This window comes from Rhinopithecus roxellana, chromosome 3, assembly GCF_007565055.1.
Source record: "Rhinopithecus roxellana isolate Shanxi Qingling chromosome 3, ASM756505v1, whole genome shotgun sequence".
NCBI lineage: Eukaryota > Metazoa > Chordata > Mammalia > Primates > Cercopithecidae > Rhinopithecus > Rhinopithecus roxellana.
Window position 1 is genome coordinate 32,056,747 of NC_044551.1, and position 22,062 is coordinate 32,078,808.

A 22,062-nucleotide genomic window follows, 5' to 3' on the forward strand; every position below is an offset into this window, starting at 1 on the left:
TATAATTGACTAGTTGGCCGCATTCGAATTTTCCCAATATTCCCACAATGTGCCTGGTTGTCAAACCAGGATTTACTAACCAGATTCCACGTCTGTCAGGCGGGGAGACGCCAACTCCGATCCGTCCTCGGCTCCGGCTTGGAACAGAATTTCCCGCCTCAGTACCGCAGTGGCTCGTGGGAAATGCCGTCGCGGCTTCCAATGACGTCACCAGCACTGGACGGTGGGAAGGGCTCTTCCGGATGGCCTTTGCGCATGCGCCGCCGCGCCTACTCCACCGTCTTCCGCGGCAGAAACCCGGCTCCTGCTGCCGTTAGGAGGCTGTTCTGGAAGCTCTGGGGTTGGGGTGTTCATCCCTGCAGGTTGGTGGTAGGATGAAACAGGAAACAGCGGGCTTGGAGGCACCATAGGGAGGCGGGGCCGACGTGCCACATTTGGTGGGAGCAGAGGCGTGGGCACATCTCGGGGGGCGGGGCCTGACGCGCAGGTGCGGGCGGCGGACTAGCGCTGGGGCTGGAAGGGCGGCGCTGCTGGGAGGGCGGGCGTGGGATCCCTGCACTGAAGCGAGTTCCAGAGGCGCCGGAGCGGGTGGGCGAAGCCGGTGGCGCGGGGACGGGATCTGCAGGCCGCCCCTACCTGGGAGGTCTGCGGGGAGGCTGCGCTCCGGCACCGCATGGACCTTGTGCGGCATTCCGTGCACCCCCTTATAAGGTCGGCATACGGACAGTTCTAGGAAGAGGCACCTCATTCCCAGATGAGGAGTATGAAGCGCGTGCACACCGTCCTACTCCCTGGCGAGTGTGTTAGTGGGGTTTCCCGGTGTCTTTTCAGCAAGTGAAGATTCTGCTTGTGTCCCCTTCTTACGCATCCCATCCCCGCTTTAGTTTATAGGAGTTTATACAAGATCTGGTTTCTACGGAAGTTGGGGGTGCCAGATGATGGTCCTGTTTTCTTTATAATAAAGTAGGTGTTACGAAGTTTGGAGGAGGGCGCCTTTTAGGAATGCCACCTAAAAGAACAACTCTCTGGACTAACCCTCTCACTGGTGCTTCAAAGCAGGGGAAGTGTCACAGGCGAAGAGTAGTTTGTATGACCCAAGCAATTATTTTCCCATTCCCCAGAGTGGTCCAGATTTGGTTGATAATACCTTATCCAGTAGCTCTCAAATACTGGGTGGTAGCGGAAGGTTTGGACCAACATTCAGAAGGAAGAGGGGAGTTTGGCTGCGGGTGACAGGCAAGGGCCAAAGAGATGTTACTTACTGGAGGGGACTTAATAGTGTTGTCCTGGGTGGAAAAATAACCTGTTATACCTGAGAGGATTTGTCTGGAGTACTCTGTAAAGACACTTTAATTCCTTCAATCTTTTCTCATTGTTTCCAGTGGTTGAACTTTCTTAAAAGTAGTCTTAAGTCAAGGCGGGAGGATCACCTAAAGTCAGGAGTTCGACACCAGCCTGGCCAACATTTTGTGAAACCTTGTCTCTACTAAAAAATACAAAAATTAGGTGGGCGTGGTGGCGCACACCTGTATAGTCCCAGCTACTTGGGAAACTGAGGCAAGAGAATCACTTGAACCCGGGAGGTGGAGGTTCCAGTGAGCTGAGGTTGTACCACCCTGCTGTAGCGTGGGCAACAGAGCGAGACTCTGTCTCTCAAAAAAAAAAAAAAAAAAAAAAAGCCTGTCACGAAATTTAGCGTGCAGTCACGAAATTTAGTGTCCAGTGATATGCCGAAGCTCCCGCTATCCTGGTAGCTCTTCCTGGCAGTTCGGTAAGGCTTTGCCAAACTATTTGCACCTTATGAGAAAGATGAAAAAAATTTGACTTTGAGGAGCTGTGACTTGCCGGCGTCACATGATATGCAGATGTTATGCTTCCTGACTTTTTGGCTAGTGTTATTCATTTTGCCCCAATTAAGTCAAAAGTTTTTTTTTTCTTTTTTTTTTTTAGATTTTTGTTGACACTGAAGTCAACTAAGAACAAACATTGCTTTAAAGTACTTTCTCAGCCCCTCCGTGCCTGCCCACCCCTCCCACTGTAAAAAATAATAATAAAGTACTTTCCCTTGCCGGGCGTAGTGTCTCACAGCTGTAATCATAGCACTTTGGGAGGCCAAGACAGGAGGATCGCTTGTGCACAGGAGTTTGAGACTAGCCTTGGCCGCATAGGGATACCCTATGTGTTTATAAGAAAAAAAAAAAAAAAATTAGCTGGTTGTGGTGGCATGCACTTGTGGCCCCAACTACCTGGGGGGCTGAGGTGGGAAGATCACCTGAGCCAAGGAGGGCGAAGCTACAGTGAGCTGTGGTTGTGCCACCGCACTCCAGCCTGGGTGAGAGAATGAGACTCTGTCTCAAAACCGACCAACCAACCAACCAAGCAGAAACATTCCGTTAACCATCTCTGTTCCTTGTTATCCCCAACTCTTCTGTGAATTATGTGACCTCAAGAGCAAATAACACAAGTGTTTCCCACTTAGTGTCAGTAATCTGTTCTTGGAAATCATAAATTCTGTAGGAAAATAATAGCATATTTTACATATTTATAAAGGGAAGATTAGACCGTGTCTCGCTTCTGTTCCAAACCAGTGTCTTAAAATGTAAGTAAAATACAGTATGATGCTTACTTATAAGAGATCCTTTTTGTGTATTATGTTTTTTTAAAGTCAACAGACATTTTTATGATGTGAAGATATGCAAAGAGTTGCTTTTTACGATTCACATGGTCTCTTAGCACCAGCAGTCTCACTGATTTCCATCAAGTTGGCATTGTGATTTGCAAAACTTCTACATGAGGTTGTGATGTTCTAGTGATTGTACTTGAAAAGTAATTTCACATTATCTCCTTCACATGATTTTCTTAAAAACATTGAGTTCTGGTGGCTTAGTTCAGTTACTATTTTCTGTCTAAAGAACCAACGAAACTCACTGGCTTAAAAAGAAGTGACTGTTTTATTTGATAGAAGTTCTGTTGATTCACATTTTGGCATGTGTTCACCTGGGCATTTCCTTTGCTAATGTTGTCTGGATCACAAATGAGGCATTAGTCATCTGGTGCCTTCACTCACATGTCTGGTGGTTCATGCTGACCCTTGTCCAAGAAGGCAAGCACCAGTGGGCAAGTACTTTTCCAGCCTATATTTTCATCATATTTTCTATGTCCCATTGGCAAAAGCAAGTCAAATGGCAGAGCCCTGTTCGTTATCAGAGCATACTCTATGAGGTCTGAGATGCAGGGAGACATGTCATTAGGAAACATTACTAAAACAGTATATCCCAAGAAATATACAATATGTACATTTTTCCCCCTATATAATTGTGGGCAAAAAATGTTGGGTTGCAAGATGCATTCTTTCAGTGATGTGTAGGTATATAAAAGATACATCCTTTCAATGATGCGTAGGTATGTAAAAGATGCATCCTTTCAATGATGCAAAGGTATAAAAGCAAGATGTGTTCTAGTGGAAACACCTGTATGGAATCGTGTAGAATCTCCATATTAGTAGTGAAATAGTTAATGTGGCTGAATTATATTTCTACAATATTAATTTCATTGAAGACTAAGTGTATATTTCTTTGGTTTAAATTATTACATTGTTTCTTTGGACAAATTAATTGTTCCTAAATCAGTAGGTAATACATGTTTTCATTAATCCAAAAATAAATTGTATGTATCTCCACTAGTTAATGTACTTGTGGGTACATCTTCAGTGGGATATTTGTTGTCCCTTATTGAGGCATGAATGACTATTTCTGTCACAGGGAGGTTTTGTTGTTGTTTTAGTCTTTTCCAGCTATTGTGTAGAGCATTTTGGGCAGGAGAATCTAGGACCAAGCCACACCAGTTCTCTCCTTAACCCACTCCATTCGACTGTTCTCCCAGCTGTGCTTCCAGAGTGCTCTGTGCGTTTCCACAATCAACAAACAAAGAATAAATCTCTGGTGAGTTATTTGTTTATATATTCCTCACTTTGTTTTACATGGCATTGTTTGCCTTTATGGAGTCCATGGATTAAAATGAAAAAAATAGAAATAAGTAAAATTCAGGTTAAAGGAAATGCACATAAATAAAATAATGCTGGCTTGTAGACATATGCAGGTTATAAGCCATGGAACTTGAGTACAGATATATCTCTGGTCTTTCTGATGCTGCAACAAAAAGGCAGTCACATTTGTTACGTGATTGGAATGGAACCTGGAAAGTACGTGCTACATTCTCATGGGACGGGAAGACTTGCTATCACTGAAGTCTGGAACATTGACTGCATTGGTCACAGAGATGATGTAGTGAAAAGTTTTTTTACTACCAACCTGGAAATAAACACTATTAGCATTTTGCAGTAGAAATAGTCACTTAGTGCTAAAGTGCAACTCCCGTAATGAGGTTTTTCTGGAGTTGCTGAAACAGTGTGATCTCAGACAGCTTTTGGAAGGTCCTACTAGATTCATGGCTAAAACCTAGAACATCTGGAGGATTGAGTTGACCACAGGTCCTTAACTAACCCCCCATATGTTTCTGTCAATTCATCTGTACATGGAGAATTTGTAGCAGATTGTTCACAATTGTATTTTCTGACAAATATTTCCACTGCTCACTTGCGCTTTCATTCAGTGTAGTCTTAATTCGTTTATTCTGATGCTCACCATTAACCTAAATTATATGCAAATCCATTGGCTATTCTCTAGTCTGCCTTACTTGAATCTTGTGCCATACAGTAATCCCCCTTATCCACAGTTTCGCTCTCTGTGGTTTCAGTTACCCATAGTCAACTGCAGACAGAAAAGACAATAAGATATTTTGAATATCTTAAATATTTTGATATTTTGAATATGTTGAATGCAGTAGAATAAGATATTTTGAGAGACCACATTCCTATAAGTTTTAGTATAGTATATTGTTATAATTGTTCCATTTTATTGTTGTTAGTATCATACGGTGCCTAATTTATAAATTAAACTGTCAAGGGTATGTATATATAGGAAAAACCATAGTGTATATAAGGTTTGGTACTATACAGTTTCAGGGATCTGCTAGGGGACCTGCAGTGTATCCCCCGTGGATAAGGGGGGACTCTTGCATTTCAAATTATCGTTCATGATTTTTCTCTTGGAAATTCTTCTGTGTTAGTTTCTATCATGACCTCACTGATGCTGCTTGTCTTTTTTTTCCTGAATTATTCTCCTTCTCCTTTACATAACTTGTCCAGTTGTTTGATCCAATTCCCCATCCATCCCACTGTGCAGTTCTTTTGTTGTTGTTGTTTGTTTGTTTGTTTTACCAGTTCTGCTCTCTGGTGTGGCAGTTGTGTTTCTCTCCAGCTTGGACTTCTCCAGCCTTTAGACCAGGGATCCCCAACCCCCAGGCCATGAACTGGTACCAGTCTGTGACCTGTGAGGAACTGGGCTGCACAGCAGGTGAGTGGCAGGCAAGCAAGCATTACTGCCTGTGCTCTGCCTCCTGTCAGATGAATGACAGCATTAAATTCTCATAGGAGCATGAACCCTAGTGTGAACTATGCATGTGAGGGATCTAGGTTCCCTGCTTCTTATGAGAATCTAATGCCTGATGAACCGTTTCATCCCAAAACCATGTGAGGGGTCACACCCTGGTATATGGAAAAATTGTCTTTCACAAAACCTGGTGCCAAAAAGGTTGGGGATCGCTGCTCTAGACCACAGGTTCAGCTCTCCATTGAATGATTCTTTGTAGCTATCTGAACGGCACCTCAAGCTTAACAAATCCAAAATAAAAGTTACATCCTTCTCTCTTCCTCTACATATGGTATTAGATTAGAGAGTAATTAGCTTCTACCTTTGAATAAGAGGAATAGTGAGAATCTGTAGCAGTCTTTAGTAAACCAGTTTTCCCTCTGGCTACAAATTATTTACATTCCTCCCATGTGCAAAATATACTTACCTGTAAAGTATTCACCCATGGAACCATCACCACAAACAGTGCGATAAACAACCTTTGCCTCCACGAGTTTCTTCCTCCCCCTTCCCCGCCCCTTTTGGGATACAACCATTTGACATAAGATACATTCTCTGTATAAGTCCGTTCTCCCATTGCTATAAAAAACTACCTGGAACTGGGTAATTTATAAAGCGAAGAGGTTTAATTGGCTGACAGTTCCACAGGCTGTACAGGAAGCGTGGCTGGGGAGGCCTCAGGAGACTTACAGTCATGGTGTAGGATGAAGGGGAAGCAGGCACGTCCTCTGTGTCTGGAGCAGGAGGAAGTGGGTGTTGAAGGGGGAGGTGCTGTACACTTTTAACAACCAGATCTCATGAGAATTTACTATCACAAGAACAGCAAGGGGCAAGTCTGCCCCCTGATCCAGTCACCTCCCACCAGGCCCCACCTCCAGCCTTGAGGCTTACAATTTGACATGAGCTTTGGACAAGTAAACAAATCGAAACCATACCATCCTCTTAACAAATTTTTAAGTATGCAATTCAGTATTAACTACATACATTGGTCTGTAGATTTGATATTTAGAACTTACTCATTGCGTAACTAAGACTTACACCCTGTGACCAATACCTCCCCAGTTACCCTTCCCCCTCAGCCCTTGGCAACGACGATTCAGCTCTATGTTTTTGTAAGTTTAACTGTTTCACATTTTTATGTACATGGAGTTCCACAGGCTGTACAGAAAATATAGCTTCATTTGTGCTGGAACAACAAAATACTTCAGACTTGGTAATTAATAAAGAACAGAAATTTATTCTTAACAGTTCTGGAGACTCGGAAGTCCAAGATCAAGGCACTGTCATCTGGTACCTGATGAGAGACTCCTTCCTGTATCCTTACATGGTGGAGGCAAAAGAGTGATGGAGAATGAATGCACTCCCAGCCCATTCAAGAGGGAAGAGCCCTCACCTCGTCCCTCCCTGGAGGCCTCACCTTACAGTACTGTCACCTTGGTGATTAGATTTCAGCATAGGAATTTGAGGGGAATACATACATCCAGACTATTGCATACATCCAGATAGGATTATGTAATACTTTGTTCCTGTTTGGCTTATTTCTTCACTTAGCACAATATCTTTCTGGCATGTGCATGTTTTTGCAAATGGCAAGATTTTCTTCCTTTTTAAGGCTGAGTAATATTTCATTGCGTATATAGACCACATTTTCTTTATGCATTCATTATCATTGAGAGTTCTTATTACAAATGGGGAAGTGGTTTTTAATATTGGTTTAATTTTTGTTATTGAAAATATTTTTAGATGGTTAGATTCTTTTTGAAAATAGATATACTCTGTTAAGGCAGTTTTAATTTCACAGCAGAATTAGGAAGTACGTAGATTTCCCATATACCCTGATCCACATATGTATGTAGCCTTCGCCCTTTTCAACACCTGCCCCCACCATAGTAGTACATTTGTTAAAATGAGGAACCTACACTGAGACATCATAGTTGTCCAAAGGCCATAGTTTACATTAGGGTTTACTCTTGTGGTTTTACATGCTTTGGGTTTGAGTAAATGTTTAATGACATGTATCCAGCCTTACAGTACCCCACAGGACACTTTCTTTGTTCTAAAAGCCATCCCTGCTCTTCCTGTTTATTATTTATCGTCCCTAACCTTGCAAACCATCTCCATCATTTTGCAGAATGTTACATAGTTGCAGTTATATAGTAAGTAGCCTTTTCAGACTGGCTTCTTTTACTTAGTAATATGCATTTAAGGTTCCTCCTTATCTTTTGAGGACAAGATAGCCCATTTCTTTTTAGTGCTGAATTATGTTCCATTGTGTGTACCATAGTTTATCCATTCACTTACTGAAGGGCATCTTGGTTGCTTCCAGATTTTAGCTATTTTGAATAAAGCTGCTATAAATCCCTGTTTACAGGTTTTTATGCTAGCATTTATTTTCACCTCCTTTGGGTAAATACCAAGAGGTGCAGTTGCTGGATCATATGGTAAGAATGTGTTTACTTTTGTAAGAACAACCAAATTGTCCTCCAACTGAGTGACTATACTATTTTGCATTTCCACACTCTGAAGGAGAGTTCCTGTTGCTCCACATTCTCACTGTCAGTTGTTGTCAGTGCTCCAAATTTTGGCCATTCTACTAGATATGTAGCAGTATCTCGGTATCTCGTTGTTTTAATATGTTACCCTAATGTTACACAATATACTGCATTCTTTTATGTGTTTATTTCCTGTATGTTTCTCATCATTGGTGAGGTATCTGTTAAGGTCTTTGGTCTGTTTTATTTAGTGGTTTTCTTACTGTAGAGGTTTCAGTGTTTTTGGAATGTTTTGTGTAACAGTCTGTTTACCAAGATACGTCTTTTGCAGATATTTTCTCCCAGTCTGTGGCTTTTCTTCTCATTTTTGTGACATTGGCTTTTGCAGAACAGAAGTTTTCAATTTTAATGAAGTCTTGTTTATGAATCATTTTAAAGTGGATCTTGACATTGGTGTTATATCTAAAAAGTCATTACCTTTCCCAGGATCATCTAGGTTTTTTCCTTTGTTATTTTCTACAGTTTTTTTACTTTTGCATTTTACATTGAAGTCTATGATCCATTTTGAGTTAATTTTTGTGATGGGCATAAGATCTATGTCTAGATTCAGTTTTTTGTTTTTTTAAATGTGGATTTCTAGTTGTCCCCACACCATTTGTTGAAAACAGCAACTCTGCTTTATTGTATCAGTTTACTGTATTTATGTGGGTGTATTTCTGGGCTCTTTATTCTGTTCCATTGTTATGTTTGCCTACAATGAATCTATATAATAAGGCTTAAAGTTAGGCAGTGTTAGTCTTCCAACTTTGTTCTTCAGTAATTGACTATTCTTGGTCTTTTGCTTCTCCATGTGAACTTTAGAATCAGGTTTACTTGTATTTTGTGTATTAAGGTTTTATGCTATTCCTCATATAGATCTTGTTACATTTGCTAAATTTATACATAAGTATTTCATCTTTTGGGTGCTAAATATAAATAGCACTCTGTTTTTCATAGCAAATTGCACTTGGTTGTTGCTGGTGCATTGGAAAGCAATTAACTTTCTCCTTTAACCTTGTATTCTGTAATCTTGCTTTTCAGTTCCAGGAGGGTTTTTTTTTTGGTTTGGTCTTTTTTCTTTTCTTGTCTTTTCTTTTTTTTTTTTTAGATTTTCTGCGTAGACAATCCTGTTGTCTGTGAATAAAGTTTTATTTATTCCTTCCCAATCTGTATGCCTTTAATTATATTTTCTTGCCTGATGGCATTCGCTAGTATTTTCAGTATGATATTGAAAGGGGTGATGAGAAAGTAGATCTTTTTCTTCCTCCTGATATTGTGGAAAAGCTTTGAGGGTCTGATTATTAAGTATTATGTTCACTGTAGTTTTGTGTAGATATTCTTTATTAATTTCAGGAAGTTCCCCTCTTAGCTTATTGAGAGTGTTTATCATGAATGAATGCTGGATTTTGTCAACTGCTTTTTCTGCACCGGATCATGTGATTTTTCCTTTTCAGCCTCTTGATATAATGAATTACGTTAATTGATGTTCAAATGTTGAACCAGCCTGGTATCCCCAGAATAAATCTCACTTGGTGATGGTATATGATTCTTTCTATATATTGTTGGATTTGATGTGCCAATGTTTTTGAGGATTTTTATATGTATTTTTATGAAAGATCATGGTCTGTGGTTTTCTATTTTGAAATGTCGTTGGAATAATGCTGGCCTCACAGAATGAACTAGGAAGTATTTCAACAGCTTCTATCCTCTGAAATAGATTGTGAGGAATGGGTATAATTTCTTCTTGAAATATTTGGTTAGTTTACCAGTGAATACATCTGGGTCAGGTACTTTCTGTTCTGAAAGTTATTAAAAAATGGGTTATTCGGATTGTGTGTTTCTTCTTCTTCTTCTTTTTTTTTTTTTTTGAGATGGAGTCTTGCTCTGTTGCCCAGACTGGAGTGCAGTGGCGCGATCTCGGCTCACTGCAAGTTCCACTTCCCGGGTTCACGCCATTCTCCTGCCTCAGCCTCCTGAGTAGCTGGGACTACAGGCGCCCAACACCACGCCCGGCTAATTTTTTGTATTTTTAGTAGAGACGGGATTTCACCGTGGTCTCCATTCTCCTGACCTCGTGATCCACCCACCTCGGCCTCCCAAAGTGCTAGGATTACAGGTGTGAGCCACCGTGCCTGGCCTGTGTGTTTCTTTTTGTGTGAGTTTCAGTAAATTGTGTCTTTCAAGGAAGCAGCCCATTTGAACTGGATGATCAGATGTATGCACAGAGTTGTTCAGAGTATTTCCTTATCCATTTAACGTCCACGGGATGTGTGGTGGCATCCCCACTTTCATTTGTGATATTATTATTATTATTTTTTTGAGACGGAGTCTCGCTCTGTCGCCCGGGCTGGAGTGCAGTGGCCGGATCTCGGCTCACTGCAAGCTCCGCCTCCCGGGTTCCCGCCATTCTCCTGCCTCAGCCTCCCGAGTAGCTGGGACTACAGGCGCCGCCACCTCGCCCGGCTAGTTTTTTGTATTTTTAGTAGAGACGGGGTTTCACCGTATTAGCCAGGATGGTCTCGATCTCCCGACCTCGGGATCCGCCCGTCTCGGCCTCCCAAAGTGCTGGGATGACAGGCGTGAGCCACTGCGCCCGGCCCTCATTTATGATATTATTAGTTTCTATTTTTTTCTTAACCTGGTTATAGGCTTTTTAATTTTATTGGCCTCTTAAAAGAACCAGCTTTGTTGTTGGTAGTATTCTCTTGATTTTTCTGTTTTCAATTTCATTGATTTCTGCAATAATTTATTTTCTTCTTCTTACTTTGGATTTAATCTGCTTATTTTTTCTTTATTTTAGATCATTCTTATTTTCTGATATATGCATTTGATGCCATAAATTTTCTTCTAAGCCATGCTTTTGCCGTATTCTACACATTTTGATACGTTGTGTTTTTATTTTCATTTTTATTTAGTGAAAATATTTGTTAGGCCCAGCATGGTGGCTCACACTTGTAATCTCGGCCAGGGAGGCTGAGATTTGGGAAGCCAAGGCAGGAGGATTACTTGAGGCTAGGAGTTTGAGATCAGCTTGAGTACCTATAGCAAGACCCTGTCTCTACAAGAACATTTAAAAAAGTTATCAGGGAGACATGTGCCTGTATTTTCAGTCACTGGTGAGGCTGAGGTGAGAGGATTGCTTGAGCCCAGGCGTTCAAGGCTGCAGTTAGCTTTGATCATGCCACTGCACTCCAGCCTGGGTGACAGTGAGACCCTGTCTCTAATAATAAAATACTAATTTCTCTTGAGATTTCTTCTTTGATCCATTCATTATTTAGAAGGTGTTCTTTTATCTCACTATATTTAGAGATTTTCCACTTGTCTGTCTATTGCTCATTTTAAGTTTTGATTTCATTGTGGTCTAAGAGTGCATATGGCAAGATTTGTTATTTTAAATTGGTTAAAGGGTATTTTATGGTCCACAGTGTGGTATATCTTGGTGATTATTGAGCCTGAAAAGAATGTATATTTTACTGTTGTTGGATGAAGTCTATAAATAGCAATTATATTTGTAAGAATTAAATAAAGAAGAGAGACACATGAAAGATGTCTTGCCAGTTAAGGCAGATTTATTTTAGAGAAAACAAACCTGAGAGATGCCTTCTGGCCGAGTTAGGTCAGAGGCTCACTCTTACAGACGGTTTTAAGGGTTCAGGGCGGGAAAGTTTATCAAGGCTTGGACTGCTTCTGTGTCTGTGTGTTGTGGCTTATCTGGGAGGGAGAGTTGTGTGTCTGTCCCCAAGCATCTTTCTGCAGCTGCAGGCATGTCCTGAGTCTGCTTTTAGCTTCCCTGTCTTAGTGCACCTGAAGGGAAAGCCATGTGCTTATTAAATGATCAAGGCCCACTGTTTTACTGGGCCTGTTGTATGAGGGTGAAGTTTGGCAGTTGAACTTTACCCAAGAGACTTTCCCCTCACCTCCCTCTGGGGCTGAGCTGTCTTATTGGTATTTTACTGTCTGCTCTTTCTGGCTACTTGTAGTTAGAAGAGAAACGATTTCCTTGAAATGCATGAGGCAAAGAAGGGAGTTGGAACTTAAAGTGGCGGTGTTTGTCCGAGGTGATGGTGCGCCTGCTCTGTCAGTATCCGGTTTATATTAATACTGAATTCAACTATATTGTTACTAATTTCTGCCTGCTGGATCTGTTTCTTTTTTCTTTCCTTTTTTTTTTTTTTAATTATGCTTTAAGTTCCAGGCTACATGTGCACAGCATGCAGGTTTGTTACATAGGTATCCATGTGCCATGTTGTTTTGCTGCACCCATTAACTCGTCATTTACATTAGGTATTTATCCTAATGCTATCCCTCCACCCTCCCCCCACCCAATGACAGGCCCCGGTGTGTGATGTTCCCCTTCCTGTGTCCAAGTGTTCTCACTGTTCAATACCCACCTATGAGTGAGAACATACGGTGTTTGGTTTTCTGTTCTTGCGATAGTTTGCTGAGAATGATGGTTTCCAGCTGCATCCATGTCCCTACAAAGGACACAAACTCATCCTTTTTTATAGCTGCATAGTATTCCATGGTGTATATGTGCCACATTTTCTTAATCCAGTCTATAATTGATGGACATTTGGGTTGGTTCCAAGTCTTTGCTATTGTGAATAGTGCTGCAATAAACATATGTGTGCATGTGTCTTTATAGCAGCATGTTTTATAATCCTTTGGGTATATACCCAGTAATGGGATGGCTGGGTCAAATGGTATTTCTAGTTCTAGATCCTTGAGGAATCGCCACACTGTCTTCCACAATGGTCGAACTAGTTCACAGCCCCACCAACAGTGTAAAAGTCTTCCTATTTCTCCACATCCTCTCCAGCACCTGTTGTTTCCTGACTTTTTAATGATTGCCATTCTAACTGGTGTGAGATGGTATCTCATTGTGGTTTTGATTTGCATTTCTCTGATGGCAAGTGATGATGAGCATTTTTTCATGTGTCTGTTGGCTGTATGAATGTCTTCTTTTGAGAAATGTCTGTTCATATCCTTCGCCCACTTTTTGATGGGGTTTTTTCTTGTAAATTTGTTTGAATTCTTTGTAGGTTCTAGATATTAGCCCTTTGTCAGATGAGTAGATTGCAAAAATGTTCTCCCATTCTGTAGGTTGCCTGTTCACTGTGATGGTAGTTTCTTTTGCTGTGCAGAAGCTCTTTAGTTTAATTAGATCCCATTTGTCAATTTTGGCTTTTGTCGTCATTGCTTTTGGTGTTTTAGACATGAAGTCCTTGCCCACGCCTGTGTCCTGAATGGTATTGCCTAGGTTTTCTTCTGGGGTTTTTATGGTTTTAGGTCTAACATTTAAGTCTTTAATCCATCTTGAATTAATTTTTGTGTAAGTTGTAAGGAAGGGATCCAGTTTCAGCTTTCTACATATGGCTGCCTGCTGGGTCTGTTTCTAATGGAGAGTGTTGATGTCTCACATTGTGATAGTGGATCCATCTATTTCTCCTTCCAGTTCTGTTTTTGCCTCATGTCGTTTGACAGTCTGTTGTCAGGTGCATACACATTAAGGATTGTCATCTTTTTGGAGGATTAACTGCTATGTCATGATGAAGTACCATTCTTTTTCCATGATAACTTTCTTTCTTTGAAGTCTATTTTGTGTGAAATATAGTTACTCTTTTTTTTTTTGAGACAGAGTTTCACTTTTGTTGCCCAGGCTGGAGTGCAAGGGCGTGATCTCAGCTCACTGCAACCTCTGCCTCCTTGGTTCAAGCGATTCTCTTGCCTCACCCTCCCAAGTAGTTGGGATTACAGGTGCCCAACACCATGTCCAGCTGACTTTTGTATTTTTTTTGATAGAGACGTTTCACCTTGTTGGCCAGACTGGTTTCGAACTCCTGACCTCAAGTGATCCACCCACCTCAGCCTCCCAAAGGCTGGGATTACAGATGTGAGCCACTGCACCTGGCCACTCCTGCTTTCTTTCTTATTGTTAGCATTGTATATTTTTCTCTATTTACTTTTAATTAATGTGTGGTTTTATATTTAAAATGGGTTTCTTGTAGACAACATATAGTTGGGTCTTGTATTTTGATCCACTCTGACAATCTCTTTTAATGTGTGAATTTAGACCATTGATATTCAAAGTGATTATTGATATAGTTGAATTAATATCTGCCGTATTTGTTATGTTATTATTCCCATACTGTTTTGTCTTCTACTCTTTCTGCCTTTTGAGATGTTAACTGAGCATTTTATGTGATTCCATTTTCTCTTCTTTCTTAGCATGTGTTTTCTTTATAGCTATAATTTTTTAGACTTTTTGTACTAGTTTAAAAAGTTGCCCTAGGGTTTCAGTATACACTTACAAGTCCAGTTTCAAATAGTACTGTACTGCTTCACAAGTAGCGTGACTATCTTCTAACATAATTTTTCTCTTCCGTCTTCCTGTCCCTTGTGTCATTGTCATCATTCATTTCAACTACATATAAGCACACATAATCGTGCATGTGTACATAATTGCATATGTTTTGTACATAATATGTAGATTGGTTAAGATACCCTCATTCTTTCTTTACTGCTTTTCCTTTCCTTATGTAGACCCAGGTATATGACCTGTGTCTTTTTCTTCTCTCTAAATAATTTTTAATAGTATGAAAGCGATAATTTTAAAAATGGGTTTGATTGATACTTAGTGCATGCGATATGTTAGGCTTGATCCTAAGCTGAATGCCTATCATATTTCAAAATGATTTGCCTTTTCCCTCCTGCCTGCAGGTGGAAGCAGGAGAGGGGAGCTGTCTCCAGTATTTACTGTAGGAGGCTACTTAAGCTCCTAGCGGTAAATTTCACAGTACTGTGGAGTCACCCTCATGACTGGGTCCCCCTGGAGTTTTTAACTTTTGGAGTTGTTCGCACTGAGCCTCTCACAGTTTGTCAGTTACAGTTCGGAATGTCCTCCTCCTGCACTGGTTCCCATGGTGGTTTTTGCTAGTGAATCTCTGTTCTTGTTTTTGCCTGTCTGTATCTCCAGTCTTGGGGCAGTGGATTGTCCTGTGTTCTCCCTCCCTTACAGATCCAAGAAGAGTTACTGATTTTTCAGTTTCTTCAGCTTTTCATTTGTTGTTAAGATGGGATGATGACTTTCAAGCTTCTCACATGCAGAAATAGAAACCCAGAATGTGCTTCTAAAAGTACCTTGTGTATGTCTATGTGCAAAATGGAAGAATTTTTCTTTATAGAACTGTGAATATGGTTATATTAGTATACTTATTAATATTGAGCTTTATTTGTAGAATAATCTTAGAAAGTTTGTCTTGGTCAGTGTTTCTGTAGATTCTGCATTTGTAGGCCGGGTGCGGTGGCTCAAGCCTGTAATCCCAGCACTTTGGGAGGCCGAGACGGGCAGATCACGAGGTCAGGAGATCGAGACCATCCCGGCTAACACGGTGAAACCCCGTCTCTACTAAAAAAATACAAAAAACTAGCCGGGCGAGGTGGTGGGCGCCTGTGGTCCCAGCTACTCGGGAGGCTGAGGCAGGAGAATGGCGTGAACCCGGGAGGCGGAGCTTGCAGTGAGCTGAGATCCGGCCACTGCACTCCAGCCTGGGCGACAGAGCGAGACTCCGTCTCAAAAAAAAAAAAAAAAAAGATTCTGCATTTGTTCATTTTTTCTTTCAGTCTCTTAAACTGTGATGGCTACGAGTACCTTACAAATTCTGATACTTTCTACATATTTATCTTCTGCTTAGATATCTTTTCTGAACTCTGGAATTGTATATCCAGTTGCTAGTTGGACATCCCCACGTACGGTACCTCAGATGTTTCCCATATAATCTAAGTCTGTGTCACTTTTAGTCATCATATTTTTAATTTTCTAAATTTACAGTGCCATTACCTCACTAGACATGATTCTGCATCATCTGAAAGTGAAACTCCGCATTTTACCCTCTGCACAGCAAACTAGCACCAAATTCTTTTTCTTTTCCCCTTTTCCTTTTTAAGGATTACTTTCCTGTTCTGTGTTCTCACTGCTTTGTGATAGGATGAATGTGGTCATCTATCACTCTGTTTTCTTCCCCTCTGAATCTCCTCGAAGTCCTTACCCATTCTCCCTCTAGGCGACTGTGAAAAGGCATATTTGGTCATGTAACATACTTGTTCTTACAGGTATTTACGCACATTACACTCACAGATGAGTGTAAACATTACACAGATTTACACATTATTTACACCCGGTGGTTAGGGAAATAGGAGTGTTCACCCTAGGGTGGACACAAGCAGTCATTGGGCGTGAGGAAGGAAATGTTCAGATGCTTATGTACATTATTTTAATTTATAAATAATTTTAAAATAACTTTTGGAGTTAGGTCAGATATTTACATGCAGACTCACTCCATAATCAGTTCCTTCAGTGTTGTGTTCTCGCTCATTACAGCCTGGGATCATTCAGCTAGACATGGTGCTGTGTGCAGTTCCGTTAATATGGTATGTGTTCTTCGTGTCCTTATGACTAGACTCCGGTGTTGCCTCATAGTCACGAGAACACATGGTTCACATGAAGTACTAAGCATCTTTGGTTTTTCAATGAAGTGCAACCTTCTAATGCAATATAGAACTGTATTCTACTTTCTTTCTGCAGTCGACGTTAAACTTGTCTCTATTAATTCATCTATCATGTTGTTCTAGGTATGTGTTTATAATTTTTGTCACCATACCAGATCACAGAATTTTTTTCTATTTTTATCTTTCACAATAAGGATGATTCTACATCTGCAAGGTAAACTTTGTAATCTATTTTATTAACAAAACATGATAGTGGCAGGATACTTCTACTCTGCTTGTTCTTTCTCCATATACAGTACAGAGAAGCTACAGTTTATGCAAGATACACGTCAGAGACATGCCGCTACAAAAGAATGAACTCTGACATTCCTGTCTTGTGACCCTGGGCTGATGACTTGAGGAGAAATGTGCCATTACAGGAGTTCGTGTCCTTTGAGGAGGTAGCCGTGCACTTCACCTGGGAGGAGTGGCAGGACCGGGATGATGCACAGAGGACTCTATACAGGGATGTGATGCTGGAGACCTACAGCAGCCTGGTGTCACTGGGTGAGTGAAGCTCCCCAGTAACCCCCAGAAGCAGCACTTACTTCCATGTTGGTAAATATAGGAGGCATTTATAAGGCTTAGTGCTATTCCATGTGAAGAATGTGTCAACCCTCTCTAACAAAAGATTCAGGTAGGCCCCTTCATTATACAGCTTCTGACACCGAGCTGTTGTCATTCTGAAAAGGACCTTACTTTGCAGTTTGGCTAAGTCCTCCCTTATTTCCCGTTACCAGGCCGTTGCGTTTCCAAACCTGAGGTGATCTTCAAGTTGGAGCAAGGATCAGAGCCATGGCTAGGAGAAGAATGGGCAAACCAGTGCCTCTCAGGTTAGTCAACTGCATCCTGGGCAGGGAAGCCAGGAAGAGTAAAGCCCGGCAGATATTTGCATCATTGACTTGTTTTCACCACTTTTTCTCCCAGGTCCCATACCTGAGGACAGCTGGTCTTTATGCATCAAACATGTGAATTCTATCATCTCCAAGGAGGGGTTTCATGCATATATCCCTGTATTTTATTTTGCGAGTATTTTAAAATATTTACTCAATCTAGTCCCTACCTTGCTCTTCTTAGACATGTTTCTTTGCTATTCATTTTCTCAATTTTCTGAATTGTTTTCTTTTCCTCCATTTTCATGGACTGTTTTTTTTCCCCTGGACATTTATTCATACATCCATTGATTCTTTCAACACATCTTAATTGAGTAGCTTGTAAGCCATGGTAACTTTATACTTGGGATTTATAACAGCAATGGTCAAAATAATGTCTTTTTTCATAAAGTGTACATCGTAATAAGAGAAACCAAATAATGTATGTTAAGTAGCTGTAAAAGAACCATGTGGAATATTTAACCAGAGTGAGTAAAAAAGGGATATAATTTAGGAAAGATGGTAAGACAATGCAGTGTCAGAGGCCTTGTTAACTTTGGCATAGCTCCAGTTCAATTGAACTGTTTTCCAATTGTGGCACATAGTAGGTGAATATAAATATATATGTAAAGAGTGGACATCACAATTGGAGATACAAACTTAAAAATCGGTAAGTCAATGCTGGTGTTTAGAATGATAATTATAAAGGAGGTCACCTAGGGAGTTGAACAAAAAATAAGAGCAATCTCATAGTGAGGCTTTTTTTATAATGACATCAGAAATCCTTACAGTGAGGAGGACCCAGCATAAGAGTATGGAGCAGGATAGGCCTGGAATTTGGAAGAGAACCAGGAGATTCTGGATTCCAAAGCCTATTGAAGCAAAGGTTTCATGTTGAAGGGCTGAGATTTCTGTTTGGCAGTAGACAATGAGAAGTGTACAAGAGACCCCATTTTTCTCTGAAACTAGGAGACAGCTGAAACTTGAACACACAAAAGCCTTCAGAAGCATTGAATTATGAAGCAGGGATGGATGTGCCAAGAATTTGGGGGGGAGAATATCAGGTCTGTTCATCTTGGAAGGAGCCAATAAATGATTTTTCAAAGATGGTGAACCCCACCCGAGTTCCAGAACTGAATCCTTAGGACCAGCAGGGATGGGATGCCCACAGTGGTGGAGTGGAGCTTCATGTACCTATTACAGTTCTGAGAAGCTAAGCGAGTCAGGTTAAATTAGAAATTTGAAAGAAGCAGTCTTCACCTAGTTTGGAGGAGAGATTTTGTATTTGAAAAATGCCCAGATGGCTATAGACATTCCCAGAGAAGCATGAAAGCTAAAGAAGCACTGGTGTAAAATCTGGTCCTGAAGACAAGTGGCCATGGTGGGCACCTGCAGGTAGCTGATCCAGGAATACCTTATCATCTTCAATGCAGAATGAGAAAATAGCACAAGATGCCTCCCATTGTTCCAAGAATGAAATGGAGAAAAACAATAGAGAAAACAATTGGCAGGTGATAAGCCCTTAGGGGAAAATCACAACTAGGTGTAGGTGAGTATTTTTTACCAAATATTTTTAATGAAACAACAGTGAAAACATAATTCCACATTAGAAAATCTATTAATGTAATTTCTTATATTAAGTTAGTAGGAACAGCCATGTGCTTATAAAACCAGTCCTGATTATTGATTTTTAAAGAATCTTATGCCACTAGGAGAGAAAGTAACTTCATTGAGTCTTCACATTCCATAACAAATGCTTGTGTGTGGCTCATGGATTTTTGCTTTGTTTTGTTTTGTTTTTTCTTCGTTGCAGATGTCCAGACAGTTGACATAATTGAAAGAAGCCAGGAAATTCATCATAGACATATATGGCAAGTTGCAATCACCAGCAGCAAAACATCAACCAAGGAAACAGTTGAATTAGGAAAAATACTTAATTTGAGCTTAAACCATATTCCAAATATGATGGTAAATAACACAAGCTATTCAGGAAAGAGGCCTGAGGAGTTAAATGTAAGTCAGAACATATGTATCTCGATTGAGCCTCATGAAATGCAGACAGGAGGAAAACCTGATGTTCAAAGTATAACTGGGTAATCTCTCACATGTCATGAGTATTTTAGTCACCATAACAAGATTCATATGGCGCAGCAGCTTTTTGAGTATAGCGGACAAGGAAAAGCCTTCAGCACTGAGGCAGACAAGGGTCATGGTGGAGAGACTGCGTGTACTTACAGTGAGCGTGGGAAATCCTGCGATAAGTCAGCAGCACTCACTTCCCGGAAGATAAATGTCGAATGTTGTGTATGTGGGAAAGTGTTCTGTAAAAAGTCTAAGCTTACCAAACATCAGAAAATACACACAGGAGAGAAACCCTATAAATGTGTACAATGTGAGAAATCCTTCATTAAGAAATCATATCTTGCAAATCATCAGAGAACACATACACAGGAGAAACCCTTTGCATGTACCAAATGTGAGAAATCCTTCTGTCAGAAGTCAAACCTGATTGTTCATCAGAGAATCCACACAGGGGAAAAGCCCTATGAATGTCATGAATGTGGGGAAACCTTCTGCCAAATGTCAGCCATTATTTATCATCACAGAATACACACAGGAGAGAAACCCTATGAATGTATGGAATGTGGGAAAACCTTCTACCAGAGGGCAGCCCTCAATGTACATCAGAGAATTCACACAGGAGAGAAACCATATAGGTGTAATGAATGTGGGGAAACCTTTTATCAGAAGTCAGTCTTCACTGTACATCAGAGAATTCACACAGTTGAGAAGCCATGTGAATGTCAACAATGTAGGAAAACTTTCTACCATAAGTCAGCCCTCACGGTACATCAGAGAACTCACATAGGTGAGAAGCCATATGAATGTAAAGAATGCAGGAAAACTTTAGCTCAGAAGTCAAAACTTACTGTACATCAGAGAACTCACACAGGAGAAAAACCCTATGAATGTAATGAATGTGGAAAAACATTTTGCCTGAATTCAGTTCTCATTATACATCAGAGAGCTCACACAGGTGAGAAACCATATGAATGTAATAAATGTGGAAAAACCTTTAGCCAGAAGTCAAACCTCAGGATGCATCAGGGTACTCACACAGGTGAAAAACCCTATGAGTGTAATGAATGTGGGAGAACTTTTAGCCAGAAGTCAAACCTGAGGATGCATCAGAGTACTCACACAGGGGAGAAACCCTACGAATGTAATGAATGTGGAAAATCCTTCTACCAGAGGTCAGTGCTTACCACACATCAGAGAACTCACACAGGAGAAAAACCTTCCAAGTGTAACGAATGTGGAAAAACCTTTCGTCAGAGGGCGAACTACAGCAGGCATCAGAAAACTCACACAGGACAGAAGCTTTATAAATGTAATGGATGTAGGGAAGCCTTCTTCCAGAAGTCAGCCCTCACTGTACATGAAAGAATTCACATGGGGAAGAAATCCCATGAATGTAAGGAATGTGGGAAGACGTTCTACCAGAAGTCATCCCTCATGATACATGAAAGAATTCACACAGGGGAGAAGCCATATGAATGTAAAGAATGTGGGAAAAGCTTTTGCCAGAAGTCAACTCTCAATAGACATCAGAGAACTCACACAGGTGAGAAACCATATGAATGCAAAGAATGTAGGAAAGCCTTCTACCAGAAGTCAGCCCTCACTGTACATTACAGAACTCACTCAGGTGAAGAGGCCTGTTAACATACTGAAGGTGTGAAAAGCCTTAGTAGCAAATGAAATCCTGCAGCATATCAGTGGATACATACAGGAAATAAACCCTGTGCATGTAACCAGTGTGAGAAATCCTTCAGCCACAAGTCAAGCCTTACTACCCATCAGAGAAGTCACACAGGGAAAGCCCTGTGGCTGTACGAGTGTTGGAAACACCTTTTGGCAGAAGTCAGACCTCAGGAGGCATCAAGAAATTCACACAAGGGAGAAAGCCTAAGAGTGTAATGAGTGTGGCCGGGTGCGGTGGCTCACGCCTGTAATCCCAGCACTTTGGGAGGCCGAGGCGGGCGGATCACGAGGTCAGGAGATGGAGACCATCCTGGCTAACACGGTGAAACCCCGTCTCTACTAAAAATACAAAAAAATTATCTGGGCGTGGTGGCAGGCACCTGTAGTCCCAGCTACTCAGGAGGCTGAGGCAGGAGAATGGCGTGAACCTGGGAGATGGAGCTTGCAGTGAGCCGAGATGGTGCCACTGCACTCCAGCCTGGGCGACAGAGTGAGACTCCAAACTCAAAAAAAAAAAAAAAAAAAAAAAAAAAAAGTAATGGTATTAGGGAATTCACACAAGAGAGAAATCCTGTGTGTCAGAGACTGGCTAAATGTGTTCTACAAAATTCACAGCTTTTTCTGTTGGACACAGACTGCATTTCTCAGCCCTCTGTTTTTGTGGGTGTATCAGATAACTGAGCTCTGCAGTAGAATGTGTACCCATGTGGCTGGGAGTGGTAGCTCACGCCTGTAATCCCAGCACTTCGGGAGGCTGAGTTGGGCAGATCACGAGGTCAGGAGTTTGAGACTAGCCTGACCAATGTGGTGAAACCCCATTTCTACTAAAAAATAGAAAAATTAATAGCCTGTCATGGT

The 22,062-nt window shown here is 41.0% G+C and overlaps 2 protein-coding genes across 2 annotated transcripts; both read left to right on the plus strand.

Annotated features, from left to right (window-relative positions):
* Positions 1-324: 324 nt before the first annotated feature.
* Positions 325-19,573, plus strand: LOC104673223 (zinc finger protein 717-like). The gene is made up of 7 exons (XM_010377192.2): positions 325-362; positions 3,883-3,941; positions 6,738-6,803; positions 7,621-7,645; positions 16,948-17,074; positions 17,308-17,400; positions 19,253-19,573. The coding sequence occupies exons 3-7, from the start codon at positions 6,787-6,789 to the stop codon at positions 19,534-19,536; spliced, it is 546 nt and encodes a 181-aa protein (XP_010375494.2). The 5' UTR covers positions 325-362; positions 3,883-3,941; positions 6,738-6,786; the 3' UTR covers positions 19,537-19,573.
* On the plus strand, positions 19,560-21,516 carry LOC104673195 (zinc finger protein OZF-like). Its single transcript, XM_010377162.2, has one exon. It carries the CDS (start codon positions 19,582-19,584, stop codon positions 21,163-21,165), a length of 1,584 nt encoding a protein of 527 aa, XP_010375464.2. The 5' UTR covers positions 19,560-19,581; the 3' UTR covers positions 21,166-21,516.
* Positions 21,517-22,062: the final 546 nt, after the last annotated feature.

What these genes read in the sequence shown, in the direction of transcription:
- LOC104673223 (XM_010377192.2), top strand. An exon ending in CAGCAGCCTGGTGTCACTGG is followed by an intron (nt 17,075 to 17,307) that starts GTGAGTGAAGCT and finishes TCCCGTTACCAG; the next exon opens with GCCGTTGCGTTTCCAAACCT. An exon ending in GGCAAACCAGTGCCTCTCAG is followed by an intron (nt 17,401 to 19,252) that starts GTTAGTCAACTG and finishes TCTTCGTTGCAG; the next exon opens with ATGTCCAGACAGTTGACATA.
- LOC104673195 (XM_010377162.2), top strand. Translation starts at nt 19,582, where the DNA reads ATGGCGCAGCAGCTTTTTGAGTATAGCGGACAAGGAAAAGCCTTCAGC.